This window comes from Pinus tabuliformis, chromosome Q (genome assembly GCF_031772625.1).
Source record: "Pinus tabuliformis cultivar Carrire ecotype Pingquan chromosome Q, CPIR1, whole genome shotgun sequence".
In the NCBI taxonomy this organism is placed as follows: domain Eukaryota; kingdom Viridiplantae; phylum Streptophyta; class Pinopsida; order Pinales; family Pinaceae; genus Pinus; species Pinus tabuliformis.
The window spans coordinates 1,330,831,016-1,330,851,428 of NC_142296.1; the positions used below are offsets into that span (position 1 = coordinate 1,330,831,016).

Sequence of the window (20,413 nt, forward strand, 5' to 3'; positions counted from 1 at the left end):
TACCACAAAATGCAAAAGATGGCTGAGACATACAAATTTAGCACGTGGGAAAAAGCCAACATGAGCTCTATCCCCTATCATTATGGCCATCACCCTAGTTCCTAGGGCCCCTATATGAGCCCCCCTACATCATTAAGGAACTCATGATTCTCCCAACCCCTAGTGGGCGATGAATTGCCCAACCTTAAGGGGGTATTCACTGCTATATCATGCACAACATGCTCTCATCCTCTAGAGCCATGAGCAATTATAAAAAGAAAAAATCAATAAAAGGCAAAAGCCATATGAAAAAGGGTGGAAAAACAAAGGCCATAGTAACTCATGTACCATAATTTCTCTCTTCTGCATCTATACACCCAAGTGTGGACTTCCCTTATCCTAGCTACCCTTGTACTGTGGCATGTGGCTTGGAGCCTTCCCCTGATGCCCAACTCCATTCCATCATTATATCACATGACACTTGCCACTTGATGGATGTACCATGGACCAATTACTCCCTTAGAGGTTGAAACCACCTAATAGGGTCCTTGATTAACCTCCTTCTTGAACTTGGGAGACACTTGTACATTCTAAAGCCCATTATGGAAGGGCGTGCCACTATGACGTGTCCACTTGGTTCCATGATTTGCAAGCTCATTTACTCAATTGCACTAATGATTTGTTGTACTGGAAGGTGAGGAGACGCACTGAATCTTATACAGGATTGCAGGTGGGTCTTCACCTTGGGGTTTGGTCTCCCTATACGAGGTCTAAGACCTCCAAAGGGTCATATAGGCATTTTTAGGGTGAGTGTTGAGAGCCATGGGCCTCCACTATAGTAGAGAGAAAATAGCCACCAAATGGGATCCTTCAGCTCCACTCATTGTTCGCTCGTGTTTCATTTATTTGACGATGATGATGCACTTGGACCACCTTGCCCAGCCAACTACACTTGCACCACACACTTGGCAGTTGTTCTAGGGCACAGATGATGATGTGTCTCACCATGGGAGACAAAGGGAGGGCTTGCATCATTGTTCCAACCCTTACAGATGGGATACATGCTTGTTTGATCCACTTGGAGACCCATGAGTATGTTTTTGTGCCCCCACAACCACTTGGGAGCACTGCAGGTCATTTGCTTGGAGATCAAGGGGCCATCCCCTTTGTCACTATATTTGGTTCCCTTCCACTCATTTTGGCACATATTGAACTCCATTTGGCTTTTCAATGGCCTTTCTAGCTACTTGTTTATCATTTCAGACCTCTTGAAAGGCTTATTTTTCATGTAATGGACCTATCTTGGTGGGCTTGTCACCAAATAATGTTATTTTGTGCATTATTTTATTATTAGGGGCATCGTTAGGCCTAATTGGGAAAATCAAATCCTTAGAGGATGATATATGTTGATGATAGGTTCATTCACTTCTCATCATCACTTGGATTTGGATCATTATTTCTTCTAGAATTTGGCCATAGCTATTGGAGGATGAATTGATAATCTTTGATGCATTTTGATATTTGGAAATCTTGTCTTGATCTTGGAGCTTCGATTTTCTCTCTTTGATGATTGGATATATTCGCTATACTTGTAAGTGCTCTTCATGGTATATCTCTCTATTTTATATAGTGCTCTTTCATTGTATATTTCTCTATTTTATGTCACATGTGTAACGTATGGAATTTTTGCTCATGGAATCTATGTTTCTACCCTAATTGAAGTGCGAATATGATTTTGTGAAGGTTTTGCATATGCTACATGTCTAATATGGTGAATGAATGTCCCTATGGTTTATTATCTAAGTAATTGCCTTGATAAGCCATCAAATTGCAGCAATAAGAAGTATAAATTTTCTTGGTAACCTAGTTGATGCCCTTAGGGCTATGTGAAGTTGCTGGGTAACTCCTTGATTGGGCATAAAATTCTCCATAGATAGAAATCTCATTGACTCCATTTTCCCAATAGACTAGGCACTAGTCTAATCCTTGGTGATCACTTCAATGAAAATCTTTTCACCTCCCTCTCTCTTTTTCTAAGCCCTAACCCTAGTGTCTCTTAGGGCATCACACAAAATCTATTGTAACCATCCATTTGGTGAGCGAGTTGGAGCACAAGCGTGCTGGGGTGTCCTCTAGGCCCTCACAAATTTTGAGAGAATTCCTGTGGCTAGATTTGGAATTATCTAAGAAGTTTTCCCCCTTATCCAAGCATTTGTCCTTTATCTTTTGAAGTAGCCCAAAGGACTATCACCCAAGTAGGATTAGGCACTAACAACATTTGTGTTGATCAAATTTTTTGAGAAACTTAATATTTTTACTTTTTTTTTTCTTTCTATTTTGTAAACCTTTTAAGGCAAGCCACTAGGGCATTTAGCTACCGCTAAGTGAGTTTAGGGCTCATATGGATGAGCGTTTGTGGAAATAGAGCCTAAGTCTTACCTTGAGGATCCTTCTAACTCAAAATCAAGCCTTTTGCATGGTAAAACTTCCCCTTGGAAGGTTGATGTCATCCTTCTCTAGACATTTTTTGTGCCCTAGAAACCCTAACCCTAGTAGGGCTTCAACTTGAGGCTTAATTGGAGGGTTTTCTTTGTTATTTTATTGATTCTACCTTTTAGTAAACCCTTTCTTTGACTCATATGTGCCTAGGTACTCCTTTGTTGCTACATATCAAAAAATCTTAGGTCATAAAGGCCTTTGCTAGTCTTGGTGCATAATATGCTTTTCCTTTATTAAAGAGTCTCGAGCCCTTTTCCATCATTGAAGTATCTCCACCTAGCCTATGCTTTTATCACCTTGAGCCATATAACATAGAATATCCTCTTAGGTGATAACTGGAAAGCCTCCCTTATGGTAAAATTCCACTAAATAGCAAGAAGAATATTGCTAAGGTAATAGCGGTAATCTACCTAATTGTTGCAACAAGGTCTAGCCCTTGTCTTGTGAGCCCCCTCACAAGGCTTGCTAGATTTTGAGGCATCAATACCCTAACAATTTGGGACAAATCAATAAGAATGAAGAGAAAGAAGGGTCTTATTGTAATCACTGAAAATCATGATTGTTCACAATGGCTTGAATGGGTTTCCAAGGGCTCTAAGGCTTAAAGTCTCAGAAGCTTTCAGACTAACTTTCTTCACCCCAGAACCATGAATTTATATGAGAAAATAGTGCTTATGGGTGCATGGTGGCTTCATCAGTTCCATACATTTGTTTAGGTCCCATGTCACCCTCTTAGGATTCCATATCATATGGAATTTTCTATATTTTTACATGTTTTCCATAGTGATAGCATGTTGCAAATTGGTAAAGTGCTTGCTAACTGCATGTGCTCTGTCATGCATTACATAGGGCCATGATTGGATCACATATTGTTTTAAGGCGAGGAGCAATTGAGTGATACTAATAACCATCGGCCATTGGACATATAGACAATGAGGAAAACAAAGATATTTGCTCAGATGCTTGAACTAGGGTTTAATCAACAAGTAGGAGTGATACAATGAACAAATTAAATTGTACCCATGATTTGGTATAAGAATACCCAAACTGAGGTAATGAAACATGCCCTCGACAATGCACCTATTCAACACATTTATGAAACCTAGTATTCTCTATGGTTATGAGGTTTGTGGAATGTATTGCTAGTTGGTTGGATAGGATTGGAGAGAGTCCAATGCATCATGCTCTAGCGTATAATCTGTTGCAAACAAAAGTTCCTCAAGTCATTATACATCTTGAGTTTGTTTCCCATCCCTTGCACCTTAAGAGCATTTCTAGGCTTGTCGGGGTTGTCTCCTTGTTTACATGATTTACACTTTGGGTGATTCAGCTATTGGATAGGAGAGGTATCCACATTTTCCCATCATTCCTTGGAGGAGATTGCCTCCATGGATCTCCTAGGGCGAAGGCAATGCTAGTTCTTCAATCCATTGACATCTCTTTCAAACATCTTCCTACCTTTATGGATGTCCCAAGTCACCTTCTACCTTCAAAAGGAGAGAAAATAAGGTGATCAAAGAAGACACATATCGATTATTCATTTAGGTGTTTTCGATGCCTTATTCCCCACGTAGTTTCTTGAAACTAAGAGGGCCTTCTTTGAACATTTTGTGCCATAAACTCTTCATTGCCTATCTAGACTATGTTTAGTGCCATTGGTTACATGGTCTTAAGATCTATGTGATCAATTGAGGGCCTATTCTCATTAGTTGCATTTTGAGTCTGATCACCATATCCCACATAGGGATAGGATATGTTGACTTTATCTTACTATAAGAAGCTGAGTTAGAGCTGCACTTCGTTTCTAGTTTGTTCCTTGTATTGTGAGATCCTTGAGAGATTTCACTATTCATTTTGAGATTTAGGAGAGTTCCTTGTTATCTTTCACAATATCCATACTAGACTTGTTTCTATCTATATCCAAAAGGCAGTCACTCATAGATGTTAGATTGCGGGAGATTTTAATTTATCTAAACCTAGTTCCACTAGATTTATCACTTCTTTCTTTTGTCTTGTTTGGGTGTTTTGGGGGGAACAAATATGCCTACAGATCCTCCAACAATGGATAGAGATGATGGTTGGTGTGATGGCGTCTGCTTTCCCATTCTGCCAGGATACAACCCACTTTCATTTAGCTAGCGAGACATGCCCACTCCCGTGGGTTTCGACTGCCTACCATCTTAGATTGAGCAGTCTGGTGTCTATGACTAAATATCTATTCTCGGCCTTGGATGTCAGAAGAGCTCTTTTGTGGAGCACACTAGCTCCAAAGATTACGCAAGCTAACCCACTTAGTCCTGACCATTCTCTGCAGGACATTATTAGACTTTGCATTGGTTACCTTCATAATATTTGATGATTGTCAAAAATCAAACTGTGGTGACAGATACTAATCTCTAAAATTTAACCTCAAACTAAAGATTGCTAAAGCTAAAAAGATGAACTTGTAGCAAATGTAATCTACAAACTCATACTGCTGGGAAATGAATGGCAAAGGCACTTATCTGGACACTCAAAACAACATCTGATTTTTCTTATTAATTCTGAAAACATGGACTAAAACTAAAGCTCAGAGCTCACACTCTCCAGTGTGAAAGACTTGTGTCCTGCTTCTCCCTTATAGCTAAGTTACCGGAAACTCCTGAAGAATTTTCCGGAAATGCGGAGCCTCGTTTTCGATACATAAACGGATACGATTCTTGTCGGAAACTCTGTAAAAACGTTTTTGTGCCGTTTCAAAAAATCGGAAACTTTAGATTTGGAATTGGATACGTTTCCAAGGGATTTAAATTTTTTTGGATCCGTTACGAAAATTGTGATCAGAATCCACTCTTAAAATGTTAAAAAGCTTGAAAATTTGTATAGCCATAAATAAATAATAAAAATGAAGAAATCAGATTTGCAAATAAACTCACTATAAACAGAGTCTCATAAAGTCTTTTCTAAATCTTTAGAAACAACGACACTCCATATATTTATCAAGGATTCTTACTAAGAAAAAGATAGATGTTCAAAAATGCAAATAAAAGGGTTTGATGAATGTCTTCGTAAAGAGATTTATTTGAGCGATTAATTTTCATTTTGGTTAAGGTTTTGTTAATTGTCATTGATTTTGCTCTTGATTTCATAAATCCCTCCAATATAACAAATCTTCTCTAGCCAATCTTGTGCCTGCATATAGTCATGAGACCAAGCTGACATTGAGAAGATTGAAATGTTCAAATAGGTCTTGATGGAATATCCCAATGATCCCATGGGCCTTTTAATTGTCATGCAAGGAAGATAGATATCATCTGCCATGCATGACACGTTCTTTGAAGGAGTTGGACCCGAAAGCACAAAGGCTGTAGCATTTCTGATTACATTATTAATGATGATGATAATATGTTGAATGTTATAATAATCATTAATGATGATGACAATGTTTATGTTGAATTGATGATGATGATTTGTTTATGTTGAATTCATGACGATGACTATGCATATTTAGATATAGGTTCTAGATTATAAAAGATGAATGGTAATATGAAATATATATATATATATATATATATATATATGCCGTTTCCTTGCCGTATCGTATCTTGATATTTTGAAAATTTGTCGTATCCGTTTCAAATCCCGTATCCGTATCCGTTCCCATATCCGTTTCAGTGCAACTTAGCTTTATAGACTAGGAAGAAGAGAGGTACCATGAATTTAGACACATGTGCAACAGCGCCACTGGAGGCACTGTAAATCCTAATTCTAGTGCACCCGCCTGCATGGATCACTGCGCCAAGTTAAGGTGCACCCTCGTAGAGATCTGTGCTTTTCACCTCAGCTGGAAAATCCTCATGCAAGAGCACTTTGCCTCACCTAGGGAACTGGATCTCTATCTTAGTGCATGCGAATCTAAATAAGACAAAACCAAATGAGTACTAAACTGCTAAATTTAGAAAAAGCTAGTGAAACTGGAAACATACTGAAGATGGCACATGCATGCTTAGACATGCATGCGCCCTTCATATCTCACTGTCCTCCATAAGAACTACAGCACCCTTGTCATTGCTGTATGGACTGCTGAAAGAAGAAAGAGGGTTATTCTGTACGGAACTCTGCTGGAAGAAGAAAGAGGGTTGTAGTGGGACCACTGTTCCAGCTACACAGTAACCCAACAGTGATGATGGAGATAGTTTCTCTTCTACTTCTCCGTTTGGTGCAGAGTAGTGGCACTCTTCTTTTCTCCTCTTTCTAGGACTTACCTTCTGGGTTAGCCCCTTTAAATTGTATTTTTATTTTGTATTTCTTTCTGCACCTAAGATTTATTGACAATCCTACATTGCTATTGAGACCTGTACTTTCTAGTGCCATTGACCTATCTTTTGGTCATTTGTGGAAATTAGTAACATCATTGTGTGTAGATATCCATCAGATTATGACCTCCTTTCTCCTTCAGGAGACTGCTATATGCCATGAGCTTTTTAAATTGTTATAGTTGTAAATTCCAAGATGAGCAAGTTCAGTTCCAATGTAGAAGGCACTTTGGTCTACTTGCCTATTCTAGCATTATCATTCAATAGGAAGTGGCCTGAGTCATTGATATTACTGAGTGTCTTTTTACCAGCCCATTCAGTGCTAATATCTTTTCTGAGGTTTATGTGAAACTGTAAATATTCATGAAATGCAACAATACCCAATTTCAAGGCGAGGCCATTTATGCGGCTTAATGTGATCATATGTAATTGACGATTAACATACTTGTTATATATTTTTTTACACTATTGTCCTTTCTCAGTGCATGCTATTAGTCTTGTGTATTCTGAGAGTTCCTCTTTTAATGGCTCTGATTAGTTTAGCAGAAATGTTTGTTTTTATGACTTACGTGCTTGCAGTATCTATGTTTCATAAGCTACTGAGAAATCTCTTCCCAAATAAATCATGTCTTGATTTGTTATCCAAAATGAAAACTTTTCCCTCTTATAAAAGCATATATTGGTCTGTCCAACTTTTAATTCACATTTTTTTCTTCTTCATACAGGGAGCAGAAGTCTCAGTGAAGGAGCTGGATTTTCTCTTGACTCTTCTTGCTGAGAAGAAGCGGAAGATGGAACAAGAGGAAGCTGAAACTAATATGGAGATACTCCTGGACTTCTTGCAACGATTGAGGCAGCAGAAACAGGCAGAGTTGAATGAGGTCCATAATGTTTTATAGGATGCTATATAGCAATACTGTAATAGTTTTTCTTAATTGTTATGTCCAGTTTCATTGTTCCACATGCTTGAAATATGCAACATCTTGGGAGTGTTTTAAAATAAAGAATGGACTGGATTGACTGATTGTTGGAGTCTGGACTATGGGGGTTCTGAAATATAAAACTTCTACTTATGCCAACTTCAAAGAATGATGACATTGGTAACAATGGAAAAAATATTTCAGTTAAATGTGCAGGCCCTCTCTTCAGCGCTCTTACACTCCAAGTACTTGAGGCCATTAAAGGGGCGTCTCTATATCTTATAAGCAGTATTCACAAGCCTAACGGGGCCTTATTGCAGAGATTGATGCCTATCAAGGAATTGATAATTCATTCCTTACACAAGTGCTGCTCAGATCAATGGTTGTATCACCACTGAAATTCATCCTGATTAGCAATTTGCTGCAATTGTGTATTTGGCCACAGTTTTAACTACATTGTAGTCATAGGCTAGTGTATATTTAAAACGAGCTCATAACTATCAAGATTAGTTACAATATATTCATCAACTATCAATCCATAGCAAAGTCATATGAGTATATATGTTATATTCAATGAGCATACTGCTTTGTTACTTGATGCCACATTGATTGCTGAATGAAGCACAGAACCACAGTGGACTCTTTTGGATGAAATTTTTTCTCTTTCTCTCAAATAGGAGTGGACATATGAAAGAAAGGCTGTGTGTGAAGGAGACACAAGAGTTCAAGGTTGTTGAAAAGGCAAATTTCTCATGGGAAAATTTATGGAAGAGGCTAAATAGCTGCCATTGTATTTTTGTGAAGTGGCAAGAATTAGCTTTTAACATTGGGGCTAATGTCTACTCTATTTGTACAGGAAAGCATAATGTTCTGCATTATTGTTTCCTTACCAGCAGGTTTTAAGTGTAGCCAGAATGGGATTGATGTTCTAAAAAATTCCTAGCTTTTGTGGGGCAAGCTGTGGTTGGCCTCTAATTCTTTGGTAGAATGCATAAGCAACTTCAAAAATACAATTGTAAAAAATTTTCATTTCCCACCCCGGTTTTCAGTTTCACCTTATTTCTCCAAAATAGTTAAATGTCTTTTCCCATATCCATATATTTAACAACTGAAAAATAAATTTTGCTGAAAACACAAATTCTGGAAATTTTACAGAATGCTGGAAAATGCAGAAATATAAAAATCAGCACATACAAACAACCATTTAACTCATTTAAACACAGTGATTTTTGGTCAAGGTGACCCTGGAAAAACCAGTGTTGCACACATCGCGATCGGGATTTAATCGGCGCCGGGAAAAAAGCGGAAAAAATCGTTAAAATCGGGAAAAAATCGGAAAAAAGCGGGAAAAAATCGTTTGGCACAAAAATATTCATTTTTTTTCAATTTTTTTCAATTTTTTTAATATCTAAACCATCTACAACATAAAATAAATACATTGACACATAAATATGATAAAAAAACTAATATATAAGATGTTTAATATCATTTCTAGCGCTAAAATCACACATAACATTGAATCATGTCCTGAATAGTAAGTCCTGAGTCCCAAGTCCAACTCAGCCTCAAAATATCAACAAAAAATATGATAATGTATCTCATCATGTCATAATGTCATATACAATAAAATGAAAGTCTAATCCTATTGATTTCCTCTGCCCCTCTTGCGAGAAAATGGCACAACTTTCTCTTTCCCTCTAGATGTAGAAGCTGGTGCCTGTGGTGGTGGAAATGGCAGTGGAGTCTGACGTGCTCTAGAAGCTGAAGAACTAGTAGTAGCAGCTACAGGAGGCTGAGGTGGATGGAGACCACGTCCTCTACTGGTGGTAGTGGTAGCCCGGGTAGCCCTGGTAGGCGGTGTCACCTCCTCCTCCTGCTCCTCCAACTCCTCCTCCTCCTGCTCCTGCTCCTGCTCCTGCTCCTCCTCCTCCTCCCCCTCATCCTGCACTAACCAATCCTCAGTGGGATCCATGAGAGGCCTCTCGGTCTCAACCCTCCATTCAGCAGTGGTGTCAATCCCATCCAATGAGATGGCTTCCGTATCAGGTGTCTTCTCTAGTTGTTTCACCCACAATCGAAGATTGTAGTAGACATAGACCATGTCATTAAGTCTATGGGACTCCAACCTGTACAAAGTTCATGAAATAATAAATTAATAATTAATATTATAAAAAAAATATTGTTTAAAACTTTAATGAATTCAAAAATTTATTTGGAAATTTGCAATATTTTAAATGTTTAAGTGTTAACCTATTGCGCTTCTTGTTGTGTATTTTTTCAAATACACTCCAATTGCGCTCACATCCCGAGGAGCTGCATGTTTGGCTGAGGATGCGTATGGCAAGATTTTGCAAAAGGGGTACTCTGCCACCATACATCTTCCACCATGCGTCTACAACAAAATTACAAATAAAATTTTAAATAAACATAAGAAAAAAATGGAATTTGAAGAAACAATGAAATTTGAAACAAAGTACATACTACAAACTAAAAAATACCTGGCATTTTAACCGTCCTATCAATGACAGCCATCTCAAAGCCAAATAAGCCACCTGACAACTTATATTGCTCAATTTGTCTAGAGATCTCCATACGTTCTTCTGAAGATCTCACCATCTTCTGGACACAGGTTAATAATCCTTCCATGACCTCAACATCAAAATTAAACCCACATGCATAAGAAAATGCAGGGTTCAGGAAAAGCCCAGCAGCATGAATGGGACGATGGAGTGTGTTGTTCCATCGCTCATCAATGACGTTCCATAGAAGGAGTTGTCTCTGGAACCCATCATCTCCCTTGTCATCATAGTAGGACCGAATGGCTTCTTTGGCCCTATCCATGGCTTCATACAAATAGCCCATTGCGGGCTTCTCACCATCAACCAACCGAAGAACCTTTACCAAAGGTTCTGTAACAGCGCACACCTCCTGCACTCCCGCCCAGAAGTCCTCCTGGTATGAAACTACTCTGCAGACGGCCTCTTCTTCTGGTTTGCGGCTCATTGACGAAGCACGCCACTCCTCTGAAAGAAACATTCTCTTCAAATCCCACATAGAATTCAAGAGGGATTGAAGAGATATGAAACTCGTCGCAAACCGTGTAATGGCGGGGCGCACCAACTCTTTGTTGTTGGTGCATTTTCTCATCAAGCTAAGCACAGATGTGTGATTGTAAATAAATTTTGTGATGCTTTTTGATGAGTCAACAACCTCTTTGACAAAGGGAATTTTCCCAATGTCCTCTAACATCAAATCAATACAATGGGCAGCACAAGGTGTCCAAAATAAAGCAGGATGCCTGTCCATAAGCATTCTACCAGCAGCAACATAATTTGCAGCATTGTCCGTTATGACTTGGACAACATTTTCTGCACCCACCTCCAAAATAAACACATCCAGCAAATCACATAAAGTTCTTGCATCTTTGATTTGATGAGTTGCATCAACAGATTTGATAAACATAGTCCCCAAGGGACAACTAACCAAGAAGTTTATAAGGGTTCTCCCCTTTTGGTCAGTCCAACCATCTGACATAACAGTGCATCCTGTTTGTGCCCATGATGCCCTAAAATCCTCCAATCTTTGGGTGCAGTCACGCTTTTCATCTTGAAGAAGCCGGCCTCTGAAATCATGAAGAGAAGGGAGTTTGTACCCCGGGCCAACACTGGCAATAGCATCAACAGTAGGTTGGAAAAATGGATTATTCCTTATAATGCTGAAAGGAATATCACTCCAGAGGAGAAATTTTGTCATCAACTTGTCAGCTTTTTCTTTTTCAGTTCTTTTTAGCATTGAACCAATAGTTGGTTGTGAACCAGGTGTGGTTCGAGGAACAAAATATGATGATGCAGCTACCGGATTGACTGACGCTGCAGTAGAACCTGTGCCACTTGGCCCACTTCCTTCAGCTGACCTTTTTAGTTGCCTTTTGAGTTCTTCTTTGGCGTCTCTAGTGTGCTCTAATTCTCCCAATGCTCTCATGGCTTTTTGGATAATTTCAGCATTTGTCTTTAGACAGGGCCCCACATCACGTCCAGGGATTTGTGCAAGGTGGAACTTCAACCTGTACACCCCCCCGAATATTTCCTTTCCACACAACTTGCAATACAAGTTTTGTCTATCATTCGGAGTTTTAGGGTCACCATATTCCCAGAAAGGATCCAATTTCCTTGGCATGTTTGTTTTTGAATTTTGAATTTGCAAACCTATGGAAAAATAAGGATTAGGAAATAGGAATTTAGGATTACATAAATGATAATAGTAAATACAAATTACAATTTAGCATTTGCAAAATTACAAGCTAATTATTTCCAAAATCCCAATTTCTAAACCCAAGTTACCCAACCAAATGCCAAAAAACAATGAAAAATAAAAAAAAATAAACAATGTTTAAAGAAAATGAGAAAATAAAAATAAAAAATTGGTTCTCATAGTCATAACAAATAACCCATCCCAAATCAATGAAAAATTTCCAAAAATTCTTTAAAAACAATGAAAAACAAAGTTTTTATAGAACCAAAACAAAAAAAAATTAATCTACATACCTGGTTTATGGACAAATTGGTGATCTTGGCTTGGATTCCTCCTAAAATCGCTTGGATTCGCTCCCAAATCCGACGGCAACCCTCTCCCTCACTTCTTCTCCTCCTCCTCCGCGCGGACTGCTGAATGAAATAAAAGAAAAATCGATTTTCTATATAAAACGCCCGCTGGCCGCGCCTCTGGCGATTTTAACATAAAAAATCGCGATTTTTTCAAAAAATCGCGATTTTTTCGATAAAAATCGTTATAAAAAAAAGTGGCGATTTTTATGTATAAAAATCGCGATTTGAATCGGCTAAATGAAAAAATCGCGCTTTTACGATAAAATCGCGATTTTATCACGATTTTAACAACACTGGGAAAAACCCCCTACAACTTTTGGGGAAAACCAATTCGAGAGCTCTTTCTTATTTCTGGAAAATGCCTTTTACAGTGAGAAATATTCAGCCAAAAATCAGCAAGTAAATTTTACAACTTATCTCATTTTCCGTGCCTCACAGCCAACTGGAAAAACTTGCCAACAGCAAAACAGAACAACAATAAATGCTGTATGGCCTCCTAGAAAAGCGTGCAAGCTGCCATTAAATGTGCTATACGGATTTCCTCGATTTGCGTGTAGAAAAAAATAGCAATACAGTTGTACGGATTTGCCTCAATTTGCGTGCCAAGGTACAACCACTTGCTGTACGGATTTCTGCTCCTCAATTTCTTTGCACTTGCTGTACGGATTTCTAGAAAATCGTGCCCAATATCTGCCTTTCACTATGTGCTCACTCAGCTGTACGGATTTGCTAAAACGCTGCCTTGGAATGTGTGCCAAGCTGCTGCCTCCTTCTCCTCCCTGTCCAGAAATCTCCCTTGCTCTCTTGCTCTCTCTCTCTCTCAATCTGCTCATGAAAGAATGAATGACCTTTTCCTCCTTTTCCTTCCTTAATCTAACCCTAAGTGACTTTTGGGTAATCCCTAAATCCAATGGCTGAAATAGATTGAAATCTAGGGCTGAGATTAAATGCTCATTTAAATCTCACTTTCTATTTTTTAATTCACCCCACTTTAATAAAGACCGACTTAGTCATTTATTTCCAAAGTCAATTTTCCTTTCTAATTTTACATTGACTTTATTAAAGTCACTTTAAAATTAGACTTTAGTAACTTTATCACTTAAGTCACTTTTAAATTAGATTTGACTTTATAAAAATTATAAAGTCACTTTATTAGACACTTTTCCCTAGGCCAAAGATCAAAGCTTTAGGGAACCACTTGTCCTCCGGTACCAAATTTCAACACTCCCTCTTACCGAGGAAGGTGTTCCTCACCACACCCATCTTGTCTCTGAAGTAGTCATGCTTGCCCCGTGGTAAGGCTTTGGTAAGAATATCTGCAACCTGCTCATCAGTGGGAATATACTCAAGCTTCACAGTGCCCTTCTAAACACAGTCTCTGATGAAATGATATTTGATCCCGATATGCTTTGACCTGTCATGAAATACTGGATTTTCCGTGAGTTTAATGCAACTCTGATTATCACAATAAATCACTGAAGGTCTCAATGGCTGACCAAATAAGCCAAACAACATCTTGCGAAGCCAGAGGGCCTCACAACTAGCTAGACTGGTTGCCATATACTCTGCTTCCACTGAACTCAATGCTACTGCTTGCTGCTTCCGGCTGAACCATGACACTACTGCCGAACCCAACCCAAAACAGCACCCTGAAGTGCTCTTCCTATCAAAAGCACAACCTGCCCAATCAGAATTAGTATAACCTGCCAATCTCACTCCATCCCCCTGCCTATAGTCCAAACCATAATCCACTGTCCCCTGCAAGTACCGCAAAATGTGTTTTGCAGCCACCCAATGAACCTTCCTATGCTCACACATAAACTGACTCATCGTGTTGACTGCAAAACAAATATCTGGTCTAGTGTTGACAAAATACATCAAGGAACCAATCAGTTGCCTGTACAATGTGGGATCCACCAACTCGGAATCCGAAGCATGAAGCTTCTTCTAGTTGGTAATCATCGGTGTCGACATGGGTTTACAATCCTCCATGTGAAATCTGCCAAGAATGTCCACAATATACTTCCCCTGCCCCAGGAAGAAATGCCCCTCCTCCTGCCATACCTCCAAACCCAAAAAGTAATGCATCAAGCCGATGTCCTTCATCTCAAACTTCGCTGCAAGATCTCTCTTGCAGTGCTCTATGAGTCTCTCTGCACCTATAATGACTAAGTCATCCACATACAACACCAGAATGAGAGGCTCCTCACCTATCACAATAAAGTAACGGTTCGGATCTGCCTCACTCTTTGTGAAACCCATCCCCTGCAAGTATGTATCTATCCTGGAGTACCAAGCTCTGGGAGCTTGCTTCAGTTCATAAAGGGCCTTCTTCAGTCTGCACACATGGGACTCCTTCCCATGCACCACAAAGCCCTGTGGCTGCTCAATGTACACCTCCTGTATGAAGCCATTGAGAAATGTAGTCTTCACATCCATTTGGTGGATCTTCCAACCCATCTCTGCTGCGCCTGCTATCAATATAATGGAGCGGATCGAAGTATATCGAGCCACGGGAGTGAAAGTCTCCTCATAATCAACTCCCTCAACCTGGGAGAACCCTCTAGCGACAAACCTCGCTTTGAATTTCTCAATGCTGCCATCTGCAGCATGCTTTACCTTGTAAAGCCATCTGGAAGTAACCACGGATTTGCCCTCAGACCTCAGCACCACCTCCCAAACATCATTCTTCATGATAGAAGAATACTCCTCCTGCATGGCCTCTTTCCAGACCTGCTGGCTAGCTGCCTCCTCATAGCTAGAAGGCTCAGAGTCAAGGATGTTGGTAACCATTGCCATATAGCTACAAAACCTCTCAGGTGGTCTACTCTCTCTGACCGACCTCTTAGGCTCAGCAACAGATGTGGCATCTCTCAAGGTGTCCTGAAGCCACTTGGGCTTCCTCTTCCCTGAGCGCACTTCTCCCATAGGATAATGAAACTCCTCCTCCTCATCATCATTAGGAGCCTGAACTCTTGACTGTCTGTCTGCTGTCCTCCTGCCTGCACCTGAACCTGTAGAAACTGAGGTACCCTAGTGAACTGCTCTGCATGCTGCCTGGAGCACCACCCCTCTGGCTCGGCGAGCCACTGCTCACTGACGGACCCGACATCCTCATAGATGTACCTTCGGATCCTCCTGATCCCTGCCCATTGGATCCTTGCGACTGACTCAACTGCTGCTGAGGGTCTGGCTGATCCAGATACTCACTCCCGTGACCTCCTAAAGGCCCTGTCCTCTTCGAACTTCACATCCCGCCTGACAACAACTTTCCTCTGTGCAGGAATGTAAATCCGAAAGGCCTTTGAGGTCTCACTGTAGCCCACAAAGATACCCTTCTTTGCGGTGGGCTCTAGTTTGGTACTCTTCTCTTTGGGTATGTAGGAGTATGTAATGCACCCAAAGATACAAAGATGACCAATATCAGGCTTCTTCCCAGAAAAAGCCTCCTCCAGAGTCATGTGCCCCAAGGCACGATGCGGACTCCTGTTTTGCAAATAAACAACTGTGTTGCAAGCCTCTGCCCATAAGAACAATGGCAACCCCTGATCATGTAACATGGCTTTGGCAGCCCCTACGATGGATCTGTTCTTCCTCTCCGCAACCCCGTTCTGCTGGGGGTTGTAAGGAACAATGAACTCCCTCCTAATGTCTACCTTCGCACAATAGTCAACAAACTCTCCAAGGGTGTACTCTCCCCCATTGTCCGACCTCAGGGACTTGATCTTCCGACCTGTCTGTGTCTCCACAAGAGCTCTAAACTCCTGAAACCGCTTGAAGACCTCACTCTTGGTCTTCAAGAAATAAATCCAGGTCCTCTTAGAGTGATCATTAATGAATAAAACATAGTACTCATATCCACTCAAGGAAACATGAGACATCCGACCGTTCACATCAGAATGAATCAAATCAAGTATCCCAGTCGCTCTGCTGTCACTGCTGGGAAAAGGGGATTTGGCAAACTTGCCCATTGCACATCCTCTGCAAGTATCAAAATGATCAGCACTGAAATCTGGCACACCTGTAGTGATCTCCCGTAAGGTCCTCAAGGCTCCATGATACATATGCCCCATCCTGCGGTGCCAAATCTCACACAGCTCAGAACTGCTAGCTCTGCTGTCGATACTACTGCTCAATGCCAAAAGGGGCTGGAATGCAAACTTGTACACGTTTGCATGGCGTACACCTATCACTCTAACTGAATCAGCTGGAGTGCCCCTGGGATACATCAACCCTTGTCCTCCCCTGAACAGTACCTCATATCCTCTGTCCTCTAAAGTTGAGACAGATATGAGGTTCTTCCTCATCCCTGGCACATAAAGAACATCTGACACCTTCAAGGAAGGTTTGGATTCTCTCTGAAATGTCAGTGTCCCCACCTCGACTGCTCTAACAACTCTGTCATCACCGAGTACTACCTCTATATCAGTGCCACTCTCTGAAAGCTCTGAGAAGTACTCACAGACTCCTGTCATGTGACGTGAAGCCCCACTGTCCACATACCAGATACCTGAAGATGCTCCGCTAATCAAGGGAAAAGCATGCTCCCTCTGAACCTGTGTGGCAGGTGATCTTGCACTAGAGGACTTACACGCAGTGAACGCAAACTCCCGGTCAAAACGATCTGCAAAGTCCTCAACCTCTGCTGAAGCTGCCATGCTCTGGTTCTTCCCCTTCTTCTTCTTCTTCTCCGGACACACAACTGCATAGTGTCCCATCTTTTGACAATTCCAACACTTCACCTTGGAATAGTCCTTCTGTGTGTTATCCTGTTTACCTTTACCTTTGCCTTTGCCCCCACCATTGCTTGTGGAAGCCTGCTTCTTCCCTTTGCCTTTCTTGCCTCCTGCCACCAGTGCTACATCCTCATCCTGCTCAGCTGGTTTGGCTGCCCCAAGCTGACCTTTCCTGATCTCTGTCTGAATGCAATCATCCCAAAACCTCTCCCATGTGGGAAGGGTCTCACGTGCATAAACCCCATCAGCAAAGTTCATCCATGAATGAGGGTGACCATTCACTGCAATCCGCACCAACTCAGTGGGTGGAATGACCTTTTCAATTGCTGCCAACTCATCTCTCACATTAGTAATCTTGGTGAGATATCCAGCTGCATTATCATTACCCATCTTAATAGTCTTCAGCTTCTCCTTCAGGACCATTTTCCGGTTCTCATTGGTACTCTGGTAGAGATTGGACAATGCTGTCCACATCTCATGGACATTTCTCTTTCCTCTCACATGAGGAATGCAATGGTCTTTGACTCCGTCTAGAATCAGTCTTTTACCATTGTTGTTCTTTTTATTATACTTAGCCAACTGAGTAGCATCAGTAGGCACAACAACAGGGTTCTGTGTGGTATGCACCATGATGTCTCAGACTTCTGCCTCCTCAAAGATACTCTGCATTCTCTCCTTCCAAACGCTGTAATTGCTATGCCCATCCAACCTATCCTCCACCTTCAATCCCAATGACATCCTGCTGTCCTAAAACTGAAAAATAGCACTGCTGTAGTAAGGATAAAACTGCTGTTTGTGAAAAATCAGCTTGCTGGAATTTTCTGAGTGAAAAATCAGTAGGCTGTAATTTTCCTCCTTGCTGTCCCAAACTGCACTTCAGCACTCAAGCTCTGATACCATGTAAAAAATTTTCATTTCCCACCCCAGTTTTCAGTTTCACTTTATTTCTCCAAAATAGTTAAATGCCCTTTCCCATATCCATACATTTAACAACTGAAAAATAAATTTGGCTGAAAACACAAATTCTGGAAATTTTACAGAATGCTGGAAAATGCAGAAATATAAAAATCAGCACATACAAACAGCGATTTAACTCATTTAAACACAGTGATTTTTGGTCAAGGTGACCCTGGAAAAACCCCCTACAACTCTTGGGGAAAACCAGTTCGAGAGCTCTTTCTTTTTTCTAGAAAATTCCTTTTATAGTGAGAAATATTCAGCAAAAGATCAGCGAGTAAATTTTACAACTTATCTCGTTTTCCGTACCTCACAGCCAACTGGTAAAACTTGCCAACAGCAAAATAGAACAACAATAAATGTTGTACGACCTCCTAGAAAAGCGTGCAAGCTGCCATTAAATACGTTGTATGGATTTCATCGATTTGCGTGTAGAAAAAAACCAGCAATACAGTTCTATGGATTTGCCTCGATTTGCGTGCCAAGGTACAGCCACTTGCTGTACGGATTTCTGCTCCTCGATTTCTGTGCACTTGCTGTACGGATTTCTAGAAAATCGTGCCCAATATCTGCCTTTCACTGTGTGCTCACTCAGCTGTACGGATTTGCTAAAATGCTGCCTTGGAATGTGTGCCAAGCCGCTGCCTCCTTCTCCTCCCTGTCCAGAAATCTCCCTTGCTCTCTTGCTCTCTCTCTCTCAATCTGCTCATGAAAGAATGAATGACCTTTTCCTCCTTTTCCTCCCTTAATCTAACCCTAAGTGACTTTTGGGTAATCCCTAAATCCAATGGCTGAAATAGATTGAGATCTAGGGCTGAGATTAAATGCTCATTTAAATCTCACTTTCTATTTTTTAATTTATCCCACTTTAATAAAGACCGACTTAGTCATTTATTTCCAAAGTCACTTTTCTTTTCTAATTTGACATTGACTTTATTAAAGTCACTTTAAAATTAAACTTTAGTAACTTTATTACTTAAAGTCACTTTTAAATTAGATTTGACTTTATAAAAATTATAAAATCACTTTAGGAGAAAAATTAAATTCTTTTGGACACTTTTCCCTAGGCCAAAGATCAAAGCCTTAGGGAACCATCTGTCCTCTGGTACCAAATTTCAACAACGATTTCTTTTTTATTATGATACTATAATCTTACTGCAATTAGTTAAAAAAGCATTGGAATTTTACCTCAAAAAGGTTTGAAATAACTCATAGTATTACAGATTGAAGAAGAATGGTGAAACAATGAATGGATTTTTATCCAATTTTTACCACACATTTATTATGTATTCTATTCTTATAAAATGGATTCTCATCTTATCATTGACATTTGCAAACTGCAACTACAAATTGCTTGCTATTAGTTTCCAATATCTGACGATGACTTCGTCTCATGACTTACATTTCATCTCCAATAGTCTCTGTAGGGATAAACTGTTCTGGATTCTCTTCCTTATATTTACAAAGTTTACCTAATGTGAAGTATCTTACTAATTAAAGTAATTTGATTTCAGAACTGCAAAATTGTTTTGATAACATATGCTTCACATATTTGTTATTTTTTGACAGGTGCAAGCTGATCTCCATTATATCAAGGATGACATATTAGCATTGGAGAAACGAAGACTGGAATTATCTAGAGCTAGAGAACGATATTCTAGGAAATTACATATGCTTTTAGATGAGCCAATGGACACTACATTAGGTCATGCTGCAATTGATGATGGAAATAATGTTCGCACAGCTTTTGTACGTGGTGGCCAAGGTGATGCTATGCCAGGGAAATTTCAGCAGAAAAAGGCTGAAATCAAAGCACAAGCTAGTTCTTAAGGGATGCAAAAGAGAGCTAATTTTTGTCATTTTGATTCCCAGGTTTTGCCTACTTTGTCAGGACTGACAATCGCAAGGAAAAGAAGAGTCCTTGCACAGGTAACTTAAATATCATGGTGGTTGTTAAAAGAAAGCTGGAATTGATGCTATAGATGCAGTTCATGCCTTTGTGATTGAGACTGTTGTCAATAATTTTCATTTTGTATTTTATAAGCTCAAAGATTTCAACTCTAATCTCTATCAGTTAATATAAATTGGAAGACGTGTTTTTAGTATTCTGATACAAAGATGATACATCTTAACATAATTTTTCAATTTTGCAGAGCACTGTTTTATTCTAATATGAATTTATTACTGGATTTTGCAAATTCTTCAAAATTCTTGATAAAAGGAAGTATAGCTTGTCCTTGTTCACATCATCGAATAGAAAATCAGAAGAGAGAGGGAGAGATCTTGAGGGGCAAATTTAAGTTTTGGGCTAAAATATATTTTATGGTTATGTATTTTCTTGTCTTGGGTGGACTATTCCAAGAAGACAATGACAGACAGTTTTCTATTGTTTTTCATGTTTACTAGTATTTTGTGTGGACAGA

At 39.9% G+C, this 20,413-nt stretch overlaps 2 protein-coding genes across 2 annotated transcripts in view; one reads left to right on the forward strand and one right to left on the reverse strand.

Annotated features, from left to right (window-relative positions):
• The window catches only part of COP1 (Transducin/WD40 repeat-like superfamily protein), a 105,339-nt gene that overhangs the window by 17,695 nt on the left and 67,231 nt on the right, over positions 1 to 20,413 (forward strand). The window contains 2 exon segments of the mRNA XM_089386245.1: positions 7,499 to 7,654; positions 19,560 to 19,919. Coding sequence (XP_089242371.1) covers positions 7,499 to 7,654; positions 19,560 to 19,919 — 516 coding nt within the window.
• On the reverse strand, positions 8,198 to 10,081 carry LOC149224761 (uncharacterized). Its single transcript, XM_089386246.1, has 2 exons — positions 9,944 to 10,081; positions 8,198 to 9,819 (listed from the first exon to the last, which is right to left on the reverse strand). Exons 1-2 carry the CDS (start codon positions 10,069 to 10,071, stop codon positions 9,336 to 9,338), a joined length of 612 nt encoding a protein of 203 aa, XP_089242372.1. The 5' UTR covers positions 10,072 to 10,081; the 3' UTR covers positions 8,198 to 9,335.